This window comes from Mastigoproctus giganteus, chromosome 4 (genome assembly GCF_048544385.1).
Source record: "Mastigoproctus giganteus isolate SK-2022 chromosome 4, ASM4854438v1, whole genome shotgun sequence".
NCBI classification, from domain to species: domain Eukaryota; kingdom Metazoa; phylum Arthropoda; class Arachnida; order Uropygi; family Thelyphonidae; genus Mastigoproctus; species Mastigoproctus giganteus.
Window position 1 is genome coordinate 51,387,349 of NC_143578.1, and position 22,452 is coordinate 51,409,800.

At 38.6% G+C, this 22,452-nt stretch overlaps 1 protein-coding gene across 9 annotated transcripts in view; it reads right to left on the reverse strand.

Moving 5' to 3' along the window:
• Positions 1-7,772: 7,772 nt before the first annotated feature.
• Positions 7,773-22,452, reverse strand: part of LOC150086730 (endothelial transcription factor GATA-2-like) — a 130,311-nt gene continuing 115,631 nt past the window's right edge. For all 9 annotated transcript variants that reach the window (XM_090372724.1, XM_090372722.1, XM_090372723.1 and 6 more), the window contains one exon: positions 7,773-8,489. In XM_090372724.1, the coding sequence (XP_090228850.1) occupies positions 8,115-8,489 (375 nt within the window). In that variant the 3' untranslated portion in view covers positions 7,773-8,114. The remainder of the gene's footprint in view (positions 8,490-22,452) is intronic.

A 22,452-nucleotide genomic window follows, 5' to 3' on the forward strand; every position in this document is an offset into this window, starting at 1 on the left:
TATAAATTTTTGTTTAATTAATTAAATAATGAAAAATTTGCAAATATATTAAAAGGTTTGAATTTACTTTTTGTATTCCAGTTTTTTTTTTTAATTTGAAATTACAAAATAACTTCATCAAAATAGCTACATTGACCTATTGATTAATGCAACGTACTGTACGCTAATATAGCATTTATCAATCTGTCAGATTACTTTGTTTATGTGTATAAAATGTAAGATTATTTGTGCCACCGTTGCAGAGACTGAGGCTAATTCAAATGTGAGTAAAAATGTTTTTTTTTTTAAATCAAATTTACTATTGTACTTTATACGATATACAATCCTTCTACAAATGGCGGCCATTTTGTTTCAATATGGCCGCCATCGCGAAAAAATATTGTAATACAAATCCACTTAGAAACTGCGTTTAGAATCTGATCGAAACCAAATTTAGAGCAGAAGACACAACAGATCTCTTTTTTTTTTGAAAATCCCAGATACAAATTGTTTAAAATTTCCCGCATGTAACGTTCCTCGTATTTAACGTAACAGATGCGCAGTTTTGTTGATAATCTTGTAAGATCGACTACAAATAGGGGTTAAGTCATGACTTGCACGCACACACAAAAAAAGAAGCAGTGACTTTTATGTACGAACCGAGAACATTTCGTTTCTGCGCATCCGCCATAATTTCCAATTAATTCCTCCAATCACCGTTTCTTTATATGGCTAAAATATTTCGTAATACATCGAATATATCACAAGTTATTATTAAGACCCGGAAGTATGTTTATATAGTGACAAAAACAATAAAAATTCCCACTGTATAAATACGTCAAGAATAAATACAAATTGCATCTACTTGCTAATTATGTTGTCAAACTCTTCCATGATACTTGTCAGCGAGGATAAACTCAAAACAATATTACTGTGATTTGAGATGTCTGCTGCATACTGAGAGGAGGAAATATCCCTTTACGCACGATTAGCATTTAATTCTTGAACAATTACTTCTGATGACAACAACGTCTTGTTATCCGCATGACAAGGAAATGGCCCCTTTCCCCCCCTGCCCCTTGTTTTCCTCCTAATTAGACAAAGGAACGTGTTGGAATGTAATGAGAGCTAAATTTGACCGAGGCGACAAATTCGAAAGATAGATAGATAGATAGATAGAGAGAGAGAGAGAGAGAGATTAAACAATGTCCCCAAACCACTTATCACCGTCCATCTATACAGTGGCCACTGTTTGTTGCAGAGCTCTGAATGATAAATATTAAGGGACCATCCGCAAACTATATGAGTAACTAACCCCAAACATATGTAATATTGTGTGTCAGATGCCATACAGTGAGTCCGTTGTTATTAATATAAAAAAAAACGAAGGTGACACAAGTATCGATGCAGACTGTGTCGCTTTTCTGTAATCATTAGCTGTCAACTGAAAAACCAGCAGTGACAAACACAAGGCAGATTCGAAGACGGTCTTTCACAATTGAGATTAAATTCTTATGATAAGGATAAATCAAAAGGCAATATTCCGCAAAATCACAGACACTTGTTCAATAGCAGATATCCATATGGTTATCGCTCATTAGGAGCTAAAGAAAATCGGTCTGCGCAACTGTAGCAAGTTATCCAATTGGTAATTCGTCGCTGCATTAAATAGCTATGTTCAATTGTGGAGGAATTAAACGACCAGTTTCTTCAGTATTGCACTACCCCTAATAAAAAGTACACTGCTCCAACAGAGGAGTATCTTGCTAATTTAAACTACTTATCTTTATCCAGTTTAAATAAAGAGCAATATACTTGTACGTTGAAGTAGTGCTTTTTATTTAGGGTAGTGCAATACCGAGACAACCTCGCGGTAAAGTTGCTCCACAATACGAGATCGATGCATTAAGCAGTAAACAGTTTGTTCATTGCTGTTATTAATTGCTCTCTACATCGACATTTTTGAATAAACTGTTTCTGTACGATTAATAGAATTCATTTGAGTCAGTATTAGAATTTTTTCTGACTTTCAGTGTACTTAATAGCGCTGATTTAGCGTTAAAACCACTAATTTTTCACAATGTCGTTGACGTTGCATATTTCTGATAAATAGGTAACCATGCTTGACGATAATCGGGTGATCGAAATTTAATTAAACCCACGCATGCGTACACAGAATAACTCATTGCCAACATAAAGAATACGTTCCTTGCTGCAGGTCTGAAGGATTCATTTTAGAGCAGACGAAACTCGCCTTTCCAGACGTTGCATTTATGGAATTCTCACGCTAAACGATTGTGACGTGTAGCACAACACCCTCTAATTGTAGTGGAAGGGGCGATTTGTACGGCAGATAACTCCATGTAGTTATCTAGCTACGACACGACAGGCGCTGATGATAACACATAGGAGGCTTTAGAGGAAATGAAGGACCGGCTAAAACGGAGCTCCCATCTGGTTCCTGTCGCCGAAGATAGGCCAAGACATGGACAGTGATCGCTGAGGTCGATGGGCTAAAGGCTACTTAAGGGATAGTGGCTATAAACGGTCGAAGCCAACAGCACGTGAGTGAGAAATGAGGCGTATAAAAAGATTTGATGGAAGAAAGAGGGAAAAAAGGCGAAAAAATCGTGTCCATTGTTTGAAAGTCCGTGCACAAGTCCACTAAGAAACAACATTTCCTAAGCGGCTAGTGGATCTATGATCGTTATAAGCTGTAAAAACAACGTAAAGTGATCAGAAAGAAAGCTACACCATTTTTGTTCTGTTTCGATTTGATAACGCCTCATCAGTAAGCTGACTTAAATGTTTCGGAACGAATAACTCTGTCTCTTGTTTTGTGGGTTGTAATATTTTATTTTAGATGGCAAACGTTTGAAGGTCGAAAATAAAAATGGAGCGTTATATTGCAACAGTAACAACAACGTAAATGTTAATTTTGATTTTTCATTGTTATAGAAAATTTAAATTAACATCTTCACAGTTAATTTAAATTTTTTTATTGAAATTAACATCTCCATAGTTAATTAAAAATTTTTTTATTGAAATTAACATAAGTTAATTTTCAATTTTGATTTGAAATCAACATTTCTATAGTTAATATCAATTTTGACTAGAAATTAACATTTCCATAGTTAATTTTCAATTTGGACTTGAAATTAACACCTCCACGGTTAATTTAATTTTGTTTTATTGAAATTAACATCTCCATAGTTATTTTAATAATTTTTACTTTAAATTAATATTTTCTATAATTAATTTTTTTTTTACTTTAAATTAACTTTTCTATAGTTAATTTATATTTTTTAATCGAAATTAACATTGACAGAACTCAATTTTAAATTTTTACTTGCAATTAACATTTCTATAATTTCAATTTTGACTTTAAATTAACATTTCCAAAGTTAATTTTACAATTTTGACTTGAAATTAATATTTTCTGTAGTTAATTTCAATTTAACTTGAAATTAACATTTTCTATAGTTAATTTTGATTTGAAATTAACATTTATATCATTTCAATTTTGACTTGAAATTAACATTTTCTATAATTAATTTCAATTTAACTTGAAATTAACATTTTCTATAGTTAATTTTGATTTGAAATTAACATTTATATCATTTCAATTTTGACTTGAAATTAACATTTTCTATAATTAATTTCAATTTAACTTGAAATTAACATTTTCTATAGTTAATTTCTATTTTGGCTTGAAATTAACATTTTCTGTAGATAATTTCAATTTTGACTGGAAATTTACATTTCTAAAGTTAATTTTATTATTATTATTTTTTATCGAAATTAACATAAGTTAATTTTCAATTTTGACTTGAAATCAGCATTTCCATAGTTAATTTCAATTTTGACTTGAAATTAACATTTACTAAAGTTAATTTCAATTTTTCCTTGTTATATCCTCATTAAGGTAAACTAATTTTAATTTTAATTTTAAATTAAATTTAAATCAGCTTTAAAATATAATCACATTATTTAAACTGATTCGTGCTCTGTCATGACCAATACTTAAGTTTCTTTCATACTGTAACAACATTTCTGAACGCATGCGCACAGCACATTAGTGACAATACGCATGTACGAGTAACTTTCATTGACTGGAGTGAAGTTTCTTTTTATGTGCATCACTCGTAAGTCAAAGTGCATTAACTTTAACTTAGAAACTACAAGAGGCATGAAGGCTAAAGAGGTTAAAGAGGATGAAATATCTTTCTGGAAAATATCTTTTATGAGTCGGGGCAGCCAGCTCCTGTTTGACCCTCTCTCAGTACTCTTGGTGCCATAGAATATCAGACGTTAAAATAAACCGATGTGTCATGTGAGCCGATGCAAATACAGTATGTGCAAAAATAATGCTTCTCTTCAGACTGATCTAGTTATCGACCTTTTCCCTTAAAGAGCTATTGACCTTACAGGTGGGGAATCTTGTTTGGTGAGCTTTTAAGACGTATTCTTCGGGGATTTTTAAATTCTTACTTTTGCTGATACAGTTTGTAAAGTTTATTCTGTCTTATGGATGATACTGAGATGTTTGATGCTGTAAGGTATATTCAAGTGAATCCTATCTGGGGGACGAGACGTTCAAGAGTATTCAGTCCTTCCGGCCATATATCCTCCAGCAGGGTATACCACGCTGTCAGATAGTCATGTGACGTTTGAGAGCAAGTTACCAGTTGTATGATCTTTGGTCTTTTGGAACTATGGGCCTACTGTCAATCACCAAGAGGGTGACCGAAGGTTGGTGACAATTTTCTGTAATTAGAAGGGTGACTCAACTTTTGATAGGAGCGACCAAAAGATTTCTGTGCAACGCGCCATCATGTTTTGAATTTTTGTCCCTTTGAAATTTTTATCCCTCTTTTAATATTTAGAAATTCAAGATGGTTTTATTTTGTGGTTTTTACACGAAGAAGTATTTTGCCAGTAATGGCGTCGTGGGGTCAGTTGTAACTCATATTGAAGTTGAATTCAACATCTGTGCTTATACAGGCAGATGTGTTCATAGATTTTTAATCTTAATTTGAATCGTGAAGATTTGCACGAAAACTTCAAAAGATTTTAGAAACATGTTCTTTTAAAATCAAAGGGACATTGAATTGAGACCAGATTGTTCCTCGCTGTCAGAAGATGATTAATAGCTTTGCAGAACTTCATATCATCAGAGTACAGTTGCTACTCAACGTTGGTGGATTTAAACAGGGACTGTAGATCGTTTAGATGTAGTGTAGACAGTTGAAGGTCTAAAGGAACTGATGGATCCCTCCCCTTTTTTTGTAAGATGGAATTAGCCTGCTTTTAGAAGTGGAAGAATTACAACCACTACGAAGCCAGCAGTTGACCAAAATTGTTAGAATAGCAACGAGAGAGATTCTTTCCCACTTTACTGTTACAATTAACTCTGGTTGATGTAACAATTGACCCACACAAGGGACAGCAATGAACAGAAACAAGAGAGAGACTATCTCCCCTCAGTTTGCGCCTGTTACAATTGACCCTGGCAGATGTTACAACTTACCTCCACGCAAGGGGAGAAATGAATAGGAAAAAGAGAGAGATCCTTTCCATATAAAAGGATCTCTTTCTTTCCCTCAAAGGTAAATGAAATTATTCTGATCTCAACTATTCTGCGAATATAATTGAATACCTCATTATTACTTCTGAATATATGAACTACCCTCCAAAAAGTATTCGGACACATCAGTTTCTCAATGACACTACCACTCACTTCAACAGTATAGTGGTCTGTTTGGCCGCTGTGTTTCACTCCATCTTCTTGTGTATAGTCCACCAGAACAGTGACCAGTGAGCCACCGAAGTGGAATGTGTTGGTCTGGCCCTCACTGACGCTCCAATCCATCCCATAGGTGTTCTATAGAGCTCAAATCGGAATTCTGCGCTAGCAGTTCCAACCTTTGTACATTCATGGCAACAAATATCATTCAGGCATCTTCCACACCATCCCGTCTCATCAGAAGAGGGTGTAGCAAGATCCACCACACCCCATGCAAAGCAAGACCACTGATTGCGGATGGTGATATCTTAAACTTCCGGTTGATAGTTTTCAGGGATCTGTGACGAGATTGTTGGGTCCTAACCTTCCGAATATCCACTGCTTGAGTGTTGTGTGTTTACATTTAATGTTGACATCACCGATGGTCGATTTTTGGATGGGGTAGGATGTAAGCAACAGCACGAATCGACAAGCCAGCAATGTAATATCGCAATAACATCCACTTTGAAATCAGTCAGCTTAGCCCTAAGTACCATGACCTATCAATGGACTATGAAAACATTTGTGTCCGTAAACTTTTTGAAGGATAGTGTAGAAGCTCTATTAGAGTTTGCTATTGCTGGTTTACGAGTATAAAGAGAAAATCGATGCCTCTCCATCTGTGTCTGTTTGATTTTGTCACACAACCACACGTTAGATTTATGGCGTCTTAGGGAGGGTGATAAGAATCTTAAGACGTAAATGTCTTTATTAGTGAAGGTCTTTATTAAAAGAATTAGTGTGTAGAACTGTGTTCATCATCTGCTCGATATCCAGCCAAGTTCTTCTTGGATTTGATTTACCACTAATCTCAGTATTCTCCTTCACTCCAGCGAATCAGAGAAATTGTGTTGACCTGAAATTTTCAAAAATGTTCACGTGACAAACGTGAGCCTGCGTGCGCTACAAACATGAAACAGGTAACACATGAAAACTTACTCACTAAAGAAATCGCCATAGTAACAATTTCTGATAGATAAATAATGTAAAATAAATTATCTCATTTTGTAATAATTCTTTATTTTTAAATATATTTTAATAAACAAATTCCCAGTGTATGCAGGAAATAATAAGGAAATTTATGCAATGGCAAATATCGGGAATAAATGTATATACAGAATATTGGCAGGTATTTACAGCTTTGTATCCCAAAATGAGATAATTTCATGTATTTTCAAGAATGATTTTTTTTATTTTTTAACATCCACCACTGGGGATCAAAAATATTGTCCATCATCCCCTTAAACTTATTCCCCTCCCCCCAAATGTCAATTACATTTTATAGTTTTTAAAATGGAAGCATTTTTAATTGGACAATATTTTTTTTCTCGCCAGACTTACAAAATTCATGTGATGAGATGTAGGGGGTAGGAGTCGTGTTAAAAGAGAGGGTGCACACTTGAGAAAGGACAAAAACCACGATATCACCATTTATTGGTGCAATGTGAGTGATTATTTACATGTCATGTTGATCAAGAAAGGAACTTTCTCTATATATATTAATGAACACACACAAAATACGAAACGTTAAAACATGCATTGATTCTAATGAAGGAGTTCTATACCAACGCACATCTTGTCTACTTGAATGGGGGCGGCTTGAGTTGGAGGTGAAGGAGGGGGGGTTGGGAAAGGTAGGTGGGGTTTTGGAAAGATGGAGCGAGCAAGAGTACGAAGAGAGAATGAACGGCTACGTGCAAAGTTGGCCGAAGTGACGGATGAAACACAGACTATGTACACAGGACCTCCGATCTAACAGGACACTGGATCATCACCAATAGTTCGTGTTGCGGATGCGCAATGCGCCCAGCCAGTAACAGTACATTGTACTGTTTTTACTTGATTTTTTTTTTCATTATTATACCAGTAGGGTGTGATGTAGCGTCTCTTCACTCCTTTAGGAGATTGGCACGTGGAAGGTGGCAGTCCTCATTTGAACGCCATGACACAGAAAAAAAAAAAAAAAAAAAAAAGCATTATTGCTACAAGGTAAACTCGAGTCCACCCACTTTGGCAATATATATATATTTCTTTTTTGTATTCCCCTTTTCCCTTCCCTTAGAGGCACGGCCTCAGAGGATAAAATATTGCATCGTATCCCTCCACAATTAGTGCAAAATAGGAGTCAGTCCATCAACTGATGTCACTATGTTTTTCGTACATTTATCCACAGGTAGTATGCGGCGAATTTCCCACATACTTGTGTCGAATCAGGAACAAAGGCCACACGCAAATAGCGGGCCAAGGAGGGACTCTCGGTGTATCGGAGGATAGCCCGGAGCTCCTAGCTGTTAAGCAGGGCCCGCGAGAACCACATGCAGGACATTGGGGAGCCTGCAGCAGCTTTTGGTCAAGCCATAGCGCCAACCATACTGTTAGATGTGGCGAGCCCAAGACCCCCGGTACCGAGGGGAAGAGGAGCACTAGAAGGCAAATTCAAACTGGGCAACCCAGGAGTTGTGTTCATATGCATTGGTGGGGTGGTTACGAATGAACCTGCCATGGATATGGGCATGTTTCCTTGATGCATATAGTGGTTCATAGTCACAGACATTGACGTCATTGATCCCAACTGTCCAGCGGGACCGAAACTAGAAAATGGCTTATCCAGGGGCTTCAGACACTCGGGGATAGCGATACAACCTTTCTTTTTCTTGCTTTTGGACGACAGCTTCCTGTTTCTTGTCTGAATGCCTTCTTTTTTCATTGTTAGTGGACGATTCACCTGAAATAGATAGAAAGAAATAATCACTTAAAATGATTAAGATCGGATCAAATTATTAATTTCTAAAATCAAATTATAACTTTTAACCCTCCCCACTAACCCACCACCAAATGCCAGCCTTATATAAATTGAAGAAATCCTAAGTTAAGATAAAAATTTTCTTAACATTTATGCAAATTAAGTGAAAACTACGTAATATCAAAATTTATTTAAAATTTTACAAAAAAACCCCACAGTAATCCACCTTATAAATGATTAACCCCTTTAAATACCACTCAGAAAGTCTCAAGTTAAGTAACTGCACCAAAACGATAGAAACAAATAATAAATAGATGAAATTATGTTTAAGCGCGTAAGAACACATTGGCGGATGGATACATAGTTTCAGTAATCCAGTGATGGAAATCGTAGAATAAATATTGCTTATTTAATAGTGAATACACAGAATTATTATTTTTAAATTCCATAAAACATATTTATAGCAGTTATAGTTAGTACAATATATTATTTATTAGTACTATAATTATTTATAGTTTTAATGGTATACATTTAACAATATATACCATTAAAAAAAAAAAAAGGAAAAAAAAAAAAGTAAATCATACACGTGGCGCCATCTCTCGACTATATATATAATCATTACTAAATAAAAAAAATACGATTTTAGGGAAAGTTCATCTCGAAGGATGAACAGATAGATAGTTATAGAGAGAGAGAGAATTCCAGCCAATAATGAGATCTTTGCCTAAGTTAATATAATGGCGTATTTATCTGCAAAAGGTGTTATAATTTCAGATCTGCGACACAATTTGCCTTTAGCGCTTCGATAATGACAATATTTGATGCGTTCTAGGGGTCAGTAATCCCTATAATTTTAGTCCCTACTTTGGCTAACGACTTTTAAGTGATTATATTCATTAAAAAGCGCTTCTCGTTATGATATTTTCGAAATGGTTTCGCAAATAGCAGATCCCAGTGTGATAATTACTACCTTCAAAGCTCTAACTATCCAATCTGATTTGGTATCGGTTTTCCTCAACTGTCAACAGGATCTATTAATGAAGTTGCGTAAGAGAACGTCTCTCAATGGGATCACACGAATAACTTGCATTTTCGCTTCAATCTCTAAGCTATATTTATCGATAAAAGATGGCGCTGAAGTTCTTTTGATATTTTAACGGCAAGAACTAAAAGCAAGGCTGCTAAGGCCGCGAGGCATCGCTGTGCTTTCCCTAGTGGTCTCTAATTGCGCCATCTAATGATATTTAAGATTTATTTCGCTTCCAGTTTAATCTATCGCTGCTCTGCACTTCATATACGCTACTGTATAAAAAGTTACGGGACACTTGTAGGCTAAGTGTTGCTTAAATGTCTCGTCTGGAAGAAGGCTCTGCTTATTAGGAAATCTGGTAAGCCCCCTATAATCTCTTTCTCTCACAGGATCTCTTTTCACCAGCTCAATATGGTTTTTCTCAGGCAGGTCCTTTGTAGACTTCGAGGGTGCGTTTGACTGCCTGTGGTGGGATAGCGCCCCTGGAACGTCATCGTTCAGCAGGCTGTTCTCTTGAATTCTGTGTTTTCCAAAGTTATTTCTCTGAGAGGTCAGTTCTTCTTAAGTCCAAATTCCATTCCATTTCAAGAACGGTTGCTCGTGGTTGCCCCCAGAGATCTGTGTTGAGTCCACTAATCTGGAATATTGTTCTCCAGGATTGGCTTAAGCGTGCTTTTCCTGGATCCAAAAGCATAGATTTTTGTCGATGATCTGACGATAATTGTTTCTGGAGGGGTCACGAGAGGCATTGGAGTTGGCTAATTCCATTTTGTCTAATCTTGTTGACTGGGCTTCAAATAATAAGCTCTCTATTAGTCCAATATGATGCTATTTAGGTCCAAACTAGATTACTATAGATCTCCTACTGTTCGGCTCAATGGAGCACAAATCTCTTATGGTTAATGAACGAAAATATCTTGGCGTTCTCATTGATTCCAGGCTCAGTTTCTTTCCACTAAAGTAAGATTTTCTTCTTCCATCATCGGGATTATAAATATATAGTGTACAGTTCTCATGGGCGATGAATCATCGCTATGTACATAGTCAGAACCAACTTCGGATCTCCCCCTCCTTCTGAAGTGGGCTCCCCCAGAGGAATCTGGAAACATCTGGTGAGTCAGAGTCTCGAAATTGAGACAGTACGAGCTCTGCTGGAACTGACCAATCCTCCCGTGGTGTGGAGGAGTACCCAGAATCATCTCATCCCTTACAAAAACACGTGTCCAGATAATTGTGTCCGATACGTGGTGCTTGAGTAGGACTTGACAGACGATAAACGGAGGGAAGTCCTAATACTGATGGTAGGGCAGTGTATATATTTTACTTTGCCTTGTAGAATATTGTACAAAACCAAAGAGTCATCCCAACATTGTTCCAGCAAATCTACACCAGTAGCGTGAAGTTTAACCCAAAAGAGAAAGATCCAGACTGTAGGAAGTACGTTTTAGCACCTCCCAACGAAGGTGTAACCTTTCTAACTCTCACTATAGGGGGCAGAACATATTGTTGCGCAGTGCATACGAGGTTTGACAATAAAACAACCGAAAACAGTTCTGTAGAAAATAATTTTCTATCACGTCTGGACATGTCAGAACAAGTCCAAACGATTCAAATAATGTTTTCTATTCATCGATTAACCACTCCACTCGATACAGGAAGTCCATTTAAATTACTTCGCGACGATTCCGTCTACTAGTTCCAAGTATAATTAAGAGATTTAATTAAGGGAAGGATTATGATTACAGCAGCGCCATCTGTTGCGCCTTAAATCAGAACGTGCCATCTTTCTTTCCAACGCTCAACTTCATTATGAAAGCAAGATGGCAAAGTCACCCGTTAGCCAGTTAATAGCCGAAATTTCGCAAATGCTGTTTACGGTTATGGAGATCTACACCCTCTGTTGATACGGGGGACTAGAAAAGTAGAGGGATCGAGAGAGAGACGCTCGCCCATAAAAAAAAACAACCTTTTCCGCTCTGCCGCAGTTTTACCGCATACATAATTTGTTTCTATGAAATTAGCGAAGGAAATTGCGAACTTCTAAGCCGACTCGGCGACGCAGTAGACTGTTACGGGATCGTCTGCCCTACAAAAGTCATCTCCGACACGTACGGAGAGAGAGAGAGAGAGAGAGAGAAGGTGTTATCTTTAAGGGACGGGGGTGCTCCACTTTATGTATACACGTTAGTCCTTTGCTGCAGCAGAATTAAGATAATGTGGATACCGAGAAGGTGATACGTTGGATATATCTACACGTAGGGCTATTTATTGGCACGCGCTGACAGTGAAACCCGATAGTGGCTTCACTTATGAGCAGTACTTTTCGTAGAAAAGGCAAATTTCACAAAGGGGGGAAGTTGGTGGGCTGGGGGGGAAGAGAGAACAGCGTGTTTTCACGTTGGTATTTAGTAGAACTTAGTACAAGAAAATTTTTAATTTTCTTGATGGTGGTTTTGAACTATACAGTGGCAAACGTTGTCCATGATTTTTTTTTTTTTTTTTTGTGGGGGGTGGGGAAGAGGAAGGAGTGTGTTTTCCCTAAAATTTAATCGATTCCGTCAGGATCGAATTGCTTTTGAACTGGCGTCAAGGCAACTCAGGCCACGAGGCTTCGGTACGTCGTGTCCATACAACTCCTCTATGCTTGCCTGCTTTTCCAGCTAAAAAAACTAACTCCAACAAAGTTCTTCTACTCTAGATGGCATTCGATTTACCATAATTTTCATCCCAGTTAATGCCTTCGAACCGTAGCCGAGTGGTCAAACGCAAGGGTAGATAAGTACACGTGCTTTTGAGTGACCGCGGTTCAAACCCGTGACTGCTAAATGCGGTGCTGTTTCTTGTATTTTTTCGATCTTATGAACTTCTCTGACCGTGTGGTCGTCCCGGAGTATAAAGAGAAAATTTATTTGAAATTTTTCCAAGCTCTCCTCCTCGGCCACACTTGCAGGCAACTTATTACAACGTTCAACAACACGTTACCAGAAGGCAAACTTCGCAAAATCAGTTCTAAATAAATTTTCTGTTTATACTTCGGGACGTCCACACGGTCAGGTCAGAGGAGTTCACAAGATCGAAGAATACAAGAAACAGCACCGTATTTAGCAGTCACGGGCTTGAACCGCGGTCACTCAAAGCACTCGTACTTATGCACCTTTTCGTTTGACCACTCGGCCACAGTTGCTCCAAAGATTTCACATTTGTGTTCTCCGGTTCTAGTTTCACTTACTAGCGAGGGTATTCCAATGCGGTTTCTCAACATGGATATAAAGTTCCGAGTGCGGTGTCAGTATCGTTTTATAGAGAGTAATAATGACCTCTTCTCTATTTGCAAAGTTTCAATAATAATAAAAAAAGCGAAATTTTGGCATTTTGTATCATAATCTCAAAGTCTTTCTCATCTTAGGCGTCCCTTAATTCATCTCCACCTCCTCCAGAGCACTTGAACTGTATCAGGGGCTATTAATCAAATTGGTCAACCAGGCCGATATTCATCCTCTATACTTTATCCCGAAATAGTCTATATAACACAATTAAAAAAATAGATATTCAATAGCTGCGATAATAATACAACTATTTTTGAAATAAAAACATCTTTGATAGCACATACTAAATTTTTTGGACTGAAGAAAAACCGGTTGGTAACGAAAATGCGACACGGAAATGACGCAGATGACGTCACTTCAAAAATAACGACAATGCAGTGAAAACATCTTTGCGGTGGCACCTACTACATTTTCGGACTGAAACAAAACCAATCGGTAACGGATATGTCAGACGGAAATGACGCAAATGACGTCACATCCTAAATGATGCTAATGCAGTCACAAACGTTGATTTCGCTGAGTAAGTAGTGGGCTCACGCCCGATACTTACTGGCTACTTACTCTACTGAATTTATCACGAAAATATGAAACGGAAATGACTCTAATTACGCCACTTCCTAAATAACGCTAATGCAGTCACTAACGTTGATTGGGAAGAGTAAGTAGTGGGCGTGAGCCCTCTACTTACTCATTTCCGTCATTTTCGTTTCACATTTTCTTGAAAGATTCTGTATAAATTCGTGACTGATTAGTGACAAATTCGTTACAGATTATTGACAAATTACTTACTCTACCGAATCAACTTTAGTGATTGCATTAGCTTCATTTAGGAAGTGACGTAATTTGTGTAATTTCCGTTTCACATTTTTTGTCAAAAATGTGAAACGGAAATTACACAAATTACGTCACTTCCTCTATCAAAGACGTTTTCACATAAAACATCTTTCGTGCGTACAAGGGTACACACGCCCTTTTTTTCGCCTTAATTTGCCTTAAAACATTGTTTTCAAATCATTCAAAGCATCTCTCGGAAATATTTCTCCTCCTAAGGTCCACAAATCCTAGATTGCCAAATATAAAATAAAACTTGAGTAAAAACAAAATAATATAAAAAAAAAAAAAAAAAGTTATCTCAAAAGTTTTGTTTAATCTTAGACTGTGCCTTAATATGACAAGGTAATGTGTTATCGGGGGACTGATGCCCGCTTTTGTAGCCTTTAGAAAACCGAGAAAGACAAGATCGTGAAGAGCAAATATATATACGTTTTAAAGTAGATTATAGGACAACAGAGATAGCCTGGAGAAACTGTAAAATAAAAAGGTGGATATCATTGCGCCATGTATTTTGTTCAGCAGAGAGAAGCCAAAGATGATTTACAATTCTCTATTAGATTACACGGCCAGAGAAAGTCACAAACATTCGCTACAAAACGACCTTATAAAATTGTTCTTTACAACTGCTGAAGAAAACAGTTATAGCCCAAAACTGTATGCCATACTTTCACGGATCAGAGACCGGATGTTATAAATGGAGTGCTAAATGCGATAAGAAATGATAGAACGCAGGTGTGTTCCAAGAAGTTTTTATTTGATTCTTTCCTGACCATCAGAGTAAAAGGACTCTATAAACTTAGCGATACATTCTCGGCAAAAGATCCTCGTGTATGTATAAATCTCCCATCACCCCAAATTTGATTCTGTCTTGGAAAATAAAACGAAAAAAAAAAAAAAATTTATTTTTTTTTTCTTCTCTTTAAAGAACTTTGCGAATAAATCGCATTGTACTAACACAGCGTCTTCGAAGAGATGTTTTATGCGCATACTAGCGATAAGTGAGATCTTAAAAAGTTTCTTCCTCTTTCGTAATCTTAAACATCTGGACCAGCAGCAGCAGCGGTAGGTGGTCTCTCGAGGATGGATGATGTAAGTTGTAAGTTTACGGTACACTTGGGATGCTATTTGTGAAGTTCTTTCCCCCCACCACCCCTAGTTCTGTTATTTTACCGTTTCGCCAGTTTTGGAGCTCATCAGGAGGTGATAATAGACTCTAGGCGGTAATATATATTCTGGTAGTTTTAAGATGGCGAAGATATGAAGAAAATAAACCTTTTCGTATAGTTTGCGAAGTTCCCTCTCCCTCAGTTGCTCATCAGGACTCTGTTGATGGACCACCAGTCCATTATCAGAGTCAGAGTCCAGATAATGCGACTGCTGCTATAGTTTTAAGATGGCGAATATACTGTAAAAGACAAAACTTTTTGTATAGGTTCGATCGTTACTGTTTCGCACAGTTTGAAGCCCATCAGAAGAACGATGATGAACTATACGCGCAATTGGTGGATAATGTGTATTAAGATGGCCAAGAAGTGAAAAAAAAAAATAATAATAAATAAACCTTTTTTTGATGCTATTTGGGATTTTTCCTCCCCACAGTTCTGTTATTTTGCACTTTCACTAGTTTAAAGCTCATCAGGAAAGTGATAATGGACTAATGGCTCAATATTGGCGGATGATATACGGTATATTTCGATAGTTTTAATATGGCGAATTAAATCTTTTTGTCTAGTTTCAGTTTACGGTACAGTTGGGATTCTATTTGGGAAGTCCCCACCCCCAGTTTCGTTACTTTACTGTTTCGCCGGTTTGGAGCTCATCAGGATTCTGATAATGGACTATATGCATATTCTGGTAGTTTTGAGATGACGAAGACAGTGAAAAAGTTAAAGCTTTTTTGTACGGTTTCGATCGTTACTGTTTCGCAAAGTTTGGAGCTCATCAGGCAAGTGATAATGGACTATAGGCTTAATTGATGGATAATATATATTCCGGTCATTTTAAGATGACGAAGAAGCTATAGTTTCAGTTTGGGACGCTATTTGTGAAGTTCCCTCCCCCACAGTTCTGTTACTTTACGGTTTCGCCATTTCTGAGCTCATCAGGTGAGTGATAGTGGACTGTAGGCGTAATTGGCGGATAATATGTATTCTGGTGTTTTAAGATACTCAAAAAAGATAAACTTTTTTGTATAGTTTCGATCGTTACTATTTCGCAAAGTTTGGAGCTCATCAGAAGAATGTTTTTGACGTAAATTGGTGGATATTGTACATTTCGGTAGTTTGGAGATAATGAAAAAGAGTTTTTTTTTTTTTTTTTTTTTTCTCTTCGAGATAAGTTCGCTTCGTTATCCGGATCTGCGGTGACAGACGCTGGAACTTTCCCAGTTTTTCCGATGGATCGTGTGACGTGTGACATTCCAGCGTTGCAGATATACGCGCAAAAACGCCACCCTTTAGTGGAAGCGCGAGAAGAATTAGTCCGAGGGAGAAATAACAAGCAGACACGAAGCACTATCGGGTTCCGAGAGTAAAAAGAGCGAAGAGAAAAAGAAAACTTATAATCGGGGTGGATGCGACGTCTCTGTTCGTGGTAACGTCTGGCTGCGGGCCAAAATGCGATGTCATTTGGGGTATAATTGAGCGACAGCACTGCGCGGATTCAGTTTCTTCTTCTGCTGCTCGCTCTCAATAGTCGCTCTGTACATTTCGCTAAATGGTGCACAAAGATATTCCTTTGTCGTCCTTTGTAGTCACGCCGCCAGGGGACGTTTCGTCCGAGACAACACACGCGCAACAATACTGCCGCATAACTACCAGAGAAGGGCCCTTTTGTGGCCACAAAAGTTGTCCATTGTGGCTCGTGGAGTATCACGTTTGCACCACGTTTGTTCTTGGGTAGTCTGAATAATGAACGGGGGGGGCACGAGACAGGTTACCTGAGAGAGAAAGAAAGTGGGAGTCAAAGAGAGACTGAGAGAGTAAAGATGGGAAGGAAAGAAAATGGTGAGAGAGAGAGAGAGAGAGAGAGAGAAAAGAAAAGACAGAGAGAGAGGTAGAAAGAGAGAGAAATAGTGAGAGTCAAAGAAGAGAGATAGAGAGTTGAAACAATGGAAATAACGAAGGATTCAAAATGGAGAAAGAAAGAGAGAAAGAGAAGACAGAGAGAGAGAGAAGTAAAGACAGAAAGAAAGAGAAAAGTGAAGACAGAGAAAGAGAGAGAAAACAGAAGGCAGAGCGTGTGTGTGTGAGAGAGAGAGAGAGAGAGAGAAGTAAAGACAGAAAGAAAGAGAAAAGTGAAGACAGAGAAAGAGAGAGAAAACAGAAGGCAGAGCGTGTGTGTGTGTGAGAGAGAGAGAGAGAGAGAAAAAGAGAGAGAGAGAAAGAGAGAGAGAGTGAAAAAGAGAAAAGTGAAAAGAGAGTGAGAGAGAGAGAGAGAGAGTGAGAAAGAGAAAAGTGAAGACAGAGAAAGAGAGAGAAAACAGAAGGCAGAGCGTGTGTGTGTGTGAGAGAGAGAGAGAAAAAGAGAGAGAGAGTGAAAAAGAGAAAAGTGAAAAGAGAGAGAGAGAGAGAGAGAGTGAGAAAGAGAAAAGTGAAGAGAGAGAGAGAGAGAGAGAGAGAGAGGGAAAAGAGAAGATATAGAGAGTTGACAAAGAGAAAAAGCGATATTGAAAGAGAGAATGAGAAAGTAAAAATTCAAGTAAGAAGGAAAGAAAATATGGAAAGAGAGAGAGACAAAAAGAAAAGATGGAAAGAGAGAGAGAGAGAGACAGAAAGAAAAGATGGAAAGAGAGAAAGACTGAAAGAAAAGAGTAGGCAGAGTGAGTACGTGAGACACATGAAGACAGAGTAAAGAGAGAGAGAGAGAGAGAGAGAGAGAGAGAGAGAGAGAGAGAGAGAGAGAGAGAGAGAGAGAGATAGAATGCAGTCAGAAGGAAAGAAGAAAGGAATGAAAATAGACAGAGAGAGAAAAAGTGACAGTGAAAGAGAGATAGAGAACAGAAAATATGGAAAGAAAGCAGTATGGAAATGTAAAGAGAGAGAGAGAGAGACAGAAGAGAAGACAGAAAGAAAGGGAAGAGAGAACAGAGAGATAAGAGAAGAGAAGGGAAAACAGGGAGAGAAGAAAAGAAAGAAAGAAAAAGAGAGACAGATAGAGAAAAAAAGAGTGATGACAATCAAAGAAAGACTGAGATGGAAACAGAGAGGGGCAGAGTGTGTGTGTGCGTGGGAGAGATAAAATATGTCAAAAACGGAGGTGTAGTAGGGAGGGAGAGAAAAGAGAAGACAGAAGAGGTACAAAAAGAGAAAAAGTGACAGTTAAAAAAAGATAGAAAGTGAAAAAGGAAAGGGAGAGAGAGAAAAGAGAACACAGAAAGAGAGAGAAGAACGGCTTCCGTAGCCTTTCTTTTCAGGCGCCAGAGTACATAAGTGCACGTGCTTTGAGTGACAGGGGTGCAAGCCTGTGATGCTAAATACGGTGCTGTTCCTCGTATTCTTTCGATCTTGTGAACTCCTCTGATCATGTGGTCGTCCCAGAGTATAAACAGAAAATTAATTTATTTTTTTAAAAGAGAAGACACAGAGAAGAGATATAAAGAGATAAAGAGAGAGAGAGAGAGAAAGTGAAAGAAAGACTGAAAGCAAAAATCGAAAGAAAGAAGAAACGAAATGGAGAGAGAGAGAGAGAGAATCTTTAATATAACTCTCCTAACAATTAACGTAAAATCTGTCACCGTTAATCACTTTCAAGTGGAACTTAGCGAGCGATAGTCGTGACAATAAACAGTTCCAGCGAATCCCAGTCACTGTGGCCTATTCCCACAAATCTGAACCGAATTTGTTATTTCTACATAAAAGCTGTTTACGGGCCACCCCCTCGTCGGCTGTTTACCCCTTCGTCTAGCATCACGCCCGCAAATAAGTGACGCCGAATTTATCAAAATCAATTGCCGTTGATTTAATCACCCCTAACTAACCACGACCCCCCTGAACAAACTTGGCAACAAAAACAGCCGCAGAACACGTTGTACGAAGAGGACTTCTCAGACGCTGTTTATTTGCGAAACGTCACGCTGTCGTGTCATCGGCGTTTGCTTACACTGTCGCCCGCCGCCGACCAAGTGGGCAGTAAGTAAGGGCGCTTGTCCGCGCTTACAAGAACGGCTCATTCAGGTCTTTTGCATCCACATGACACATGCGACGATTTGCGCCGTAAGATGACTCGGCGTCATAACAGTGATTAGAGCGAGGGGGGGGGGCGGCAATGTCGAGCATTACGGCGCCCGTCATTCCTCGCTGACCCCTTCCGATTCTCGGTCTCCCCCCACCCACAAAGAAAGAAAAACTCGGCCCAAATATTCTGTCTGTTTTCATCGGGATCCGAGTCCCAAATAAGCGTCGTTATAAATCACTTCTTATATTTTAAGAAAACAGGGTGGATGATTATAGGAGGCGCTGTTGCTCTTTTCATCGCAACTCTAAATTTGACTACGGGGTGATGTTACATTCTGTCATTCGTGTCTTCAAAAGTGCCCGATAAGGTTTCAGCTCTTTTTTGCGTGCTAAGGTCATTTGTTTTTAAGTGCTACATTCGAAGAAAAATACGTTTAAGATGTTGTTTGGCTTATTGGGCGCCGGGTGATTGCGATGCGGGTATTGCCATCTGGTGGCCATCGTGTGATGATCCTAAAACTATCCTAAGGGCGACGAATTCCTCGTTCCTCACGTAGCTATAACCACAAACAGAAGTTTTCGCACAAAAGTATACGAATTGTAAAATAGATCAAAACGAATTGCCTCACTCTTAAATTTCGAATAAACAGCACTTTCATTTTTGATATTTATTCTTAGCTGCACGACCTATTCGGGGTCGTTATAAAGGGGATTGTAATACCCATTTCATCCTCAGTGACTCTTGGGATTATTGCGCAGTAAGAAAACCGGATTCAACTCTTAGGGAAAGGCTGGACATTCCTTGACTGTCTAGCCTTTCCCTAAAGAAATTGAAGAATCCCTCAGAAAGGAAGGATTCTTCAATTCTCCCACCCCTGTCTCATCATCGCTGTCGAACTGAGTTGAGTTTTTCCCCATTTAACCACCAAATTGTTGATACATCGCCGGGAAGCCAAAACATCTCCAGTTTATGATCTGTTAACTGTCGATTTACAGCCAAATTTATGGGCTGAAGAAAGGCGACCTCTTGTGAAAGGTCAGAGCACCGGGCTTATCCAAACTGCTACCCCGATTACTCCTAATACAGGTGACGCCTTGGCTGAAGGAATTCTGAAGGCGCCAAATATGCAACACATCTTGGAATAAACGAATTCATATGAACTTTGGATGGCTCCCTTAAGGTACCAAGATGATTTCCAACATCTGCTCTGGAGGCCTAAGTCTTCAGATCTGAATCAAATTGGGAACGTCTGGGATATGTTGGAAAGGATAGTTCGCATGCACATCTATACGAATAAATTACTACCATACAGTGAGTTCTGACCTCCATATCTCTACAAAAAAAGTTCCATAAAGAATATTACACTCACTAACCAAAAATTAGAAACCTTTACTCAATATCTAGTAGGGCCACATTTTGTCTGAATTAACTTTTTAGTGCTAGGAATGCATCCCACACTGTGCCATGGATTCCACTAGGTGCAGGACTAAGTCTTATCTCCAGATTTGCCTTCTTCTATCAGGATATTTGTTAGCTACTGTATTGTGATCAGATCTGAAGATGTAGGCTGCCAGAGTAGATGTTGGAAATCATCTTGGGAATGATTCTAAGAACCATTGAGTTACAATTTTGGCATGGTGGTTAGTTGCGTGGACCACTCCTATCTCAGGATACGACATTCCTGTCCGATACGACAGAAATATATCAACAGATCATATTGCATACCACGATACCACTTCCAGCCGCTTGAGTGGTGGGCACGAGACAGTTTTGATGCATGCATGACTTCATGAGGTTCACATAAAACTTTCGCTTTACCACTGGTGCAAAAAGGTGTAAATAGAGATTCGTCAGACTTTAACTTTTTCCACTGTCCCACAGTTCAGTTTTGGCGTTGGCGGCACCACTCCAGTCGAATCTTTTGATTTTTTTGAAGAAAGAAGTGGCTCCTGTATAAGCACACGACCAAAAAATCCCAGCTTTTTCAACTCCGGCCTCATAGTTCGATTGGAAACTGGTCTTTCTTTGCCTAAGTTGAATTTTTCAGTCATTTGATGCACACTGGGATCTTCCTTCTGTTTTGAAGCACAATTCGTTTTAAATTTCGGTGATCTCGTTCATCGAGTGTCATTTTCTGTCGCATTTCTTCATTTTATAGTTGCATATTCCTTTCTTCTTCCACTCACTGTATACTTTTGAGATGGTTTCTTTCCATACATTAATGAGTTCTGTTGTTTTCTCAATTATGGCTCTTGCTTAAACGTGCTCCAACAATAACACCTTTCTGAAAACAGAAAAGATCACCAGTCTTCCCTATGCCCGCATAGAATAAGAAGTCCCAGGACAGCGTACAATTTTCATTGCCCTACTGTACTGCAGTCATCCTATAATCCATTGCGATCTTACCTGTTACAGCTTATACTTTGGCGCTTAATTACACCAAAAACGTTCAATATCGAACTAGAACTTAGCAGGGATCCTCTTTCTTTCTTTTATCAGAAATAGAACTTGCATAGTTCATATCTTGAAATTCAACTGGACTAGTTGACGATTTTTAGGAAATTTACAATAGTTGCTTTCCATACAAACATTGCTCCAACTGTTTCCTGGTGAGATGTTTAATTTTGTCCATAACGGGATCTTAGCTGATAATTCTTATCGTCTGTGTTCCCAATCCAGGAAACAATGACATCAACATGCATTCCAGTAGATTGTCTTATGATCCAATATTCGCACTTACAAGATTTTACGCATTGATTCATTACGTGCCAAATATAATCAATCAACATAAAGTCTTCTCCAAAGGAAATTTGGTTGTAAATTGAAAAGATGAAAGAGGATTGTAGTGGACTGTGGTATTTCCTAGCCCTTGTCAACTGCAGAAATGCAGCTGGATACATAATCAATCATGCACGGCCGATTGATATAGGTGGATGGCTGTCACCATTGTCGAGTTCCTTCAGCTTTCATCGCAAAAGCTCTGTCTGTAACTAGGATTTAAATCACGCTCAAGATCGGTTAATTCGCTTTGACTTATAAGACGAGACTTCTTTGGGTCTGAGTATTTCTATTCTGGTTCAAAACTCGTGCCCTGGTGGGTAGCGCAGTTGGTAGAATCGCTGTCCTCCCCCACAGGGTGAAAAAGACCTGAGTTCTAGTTTCGTCGAAGACGCGAGGAATTTTTATGGGCCTTTTTCAAACGTGGCAGTGTTAGTTGGTCTGAGGTGAAGGTAGCATGGTTTTTCCTCCCGAAACCCGGGATTTTCGTCCAACAAACAGAAAATCGACTAAAACCTTACTGTTTTCCTCTTCTGGAGGAACAGGAGCAAGTAGTTCGTCATTGTGGCTGACTGATCCAATGACGATCCAAAAATTCCTCGCGTCTTCGACGAAACTAGAACTCAGGTCTTTTTCACCCGGTCGGGGAGGACAGCTATTCTACCTACTGTGCTACCCACCAGGGCGCAGTCTAGAGACATAATATATGCATCGCAGTATGGTGTACATCGCTGATGCGTCTAAAACGCTAAAACAAAAACAACAAATCTGGCAAATTAACGAACTCACGTGATCTTTT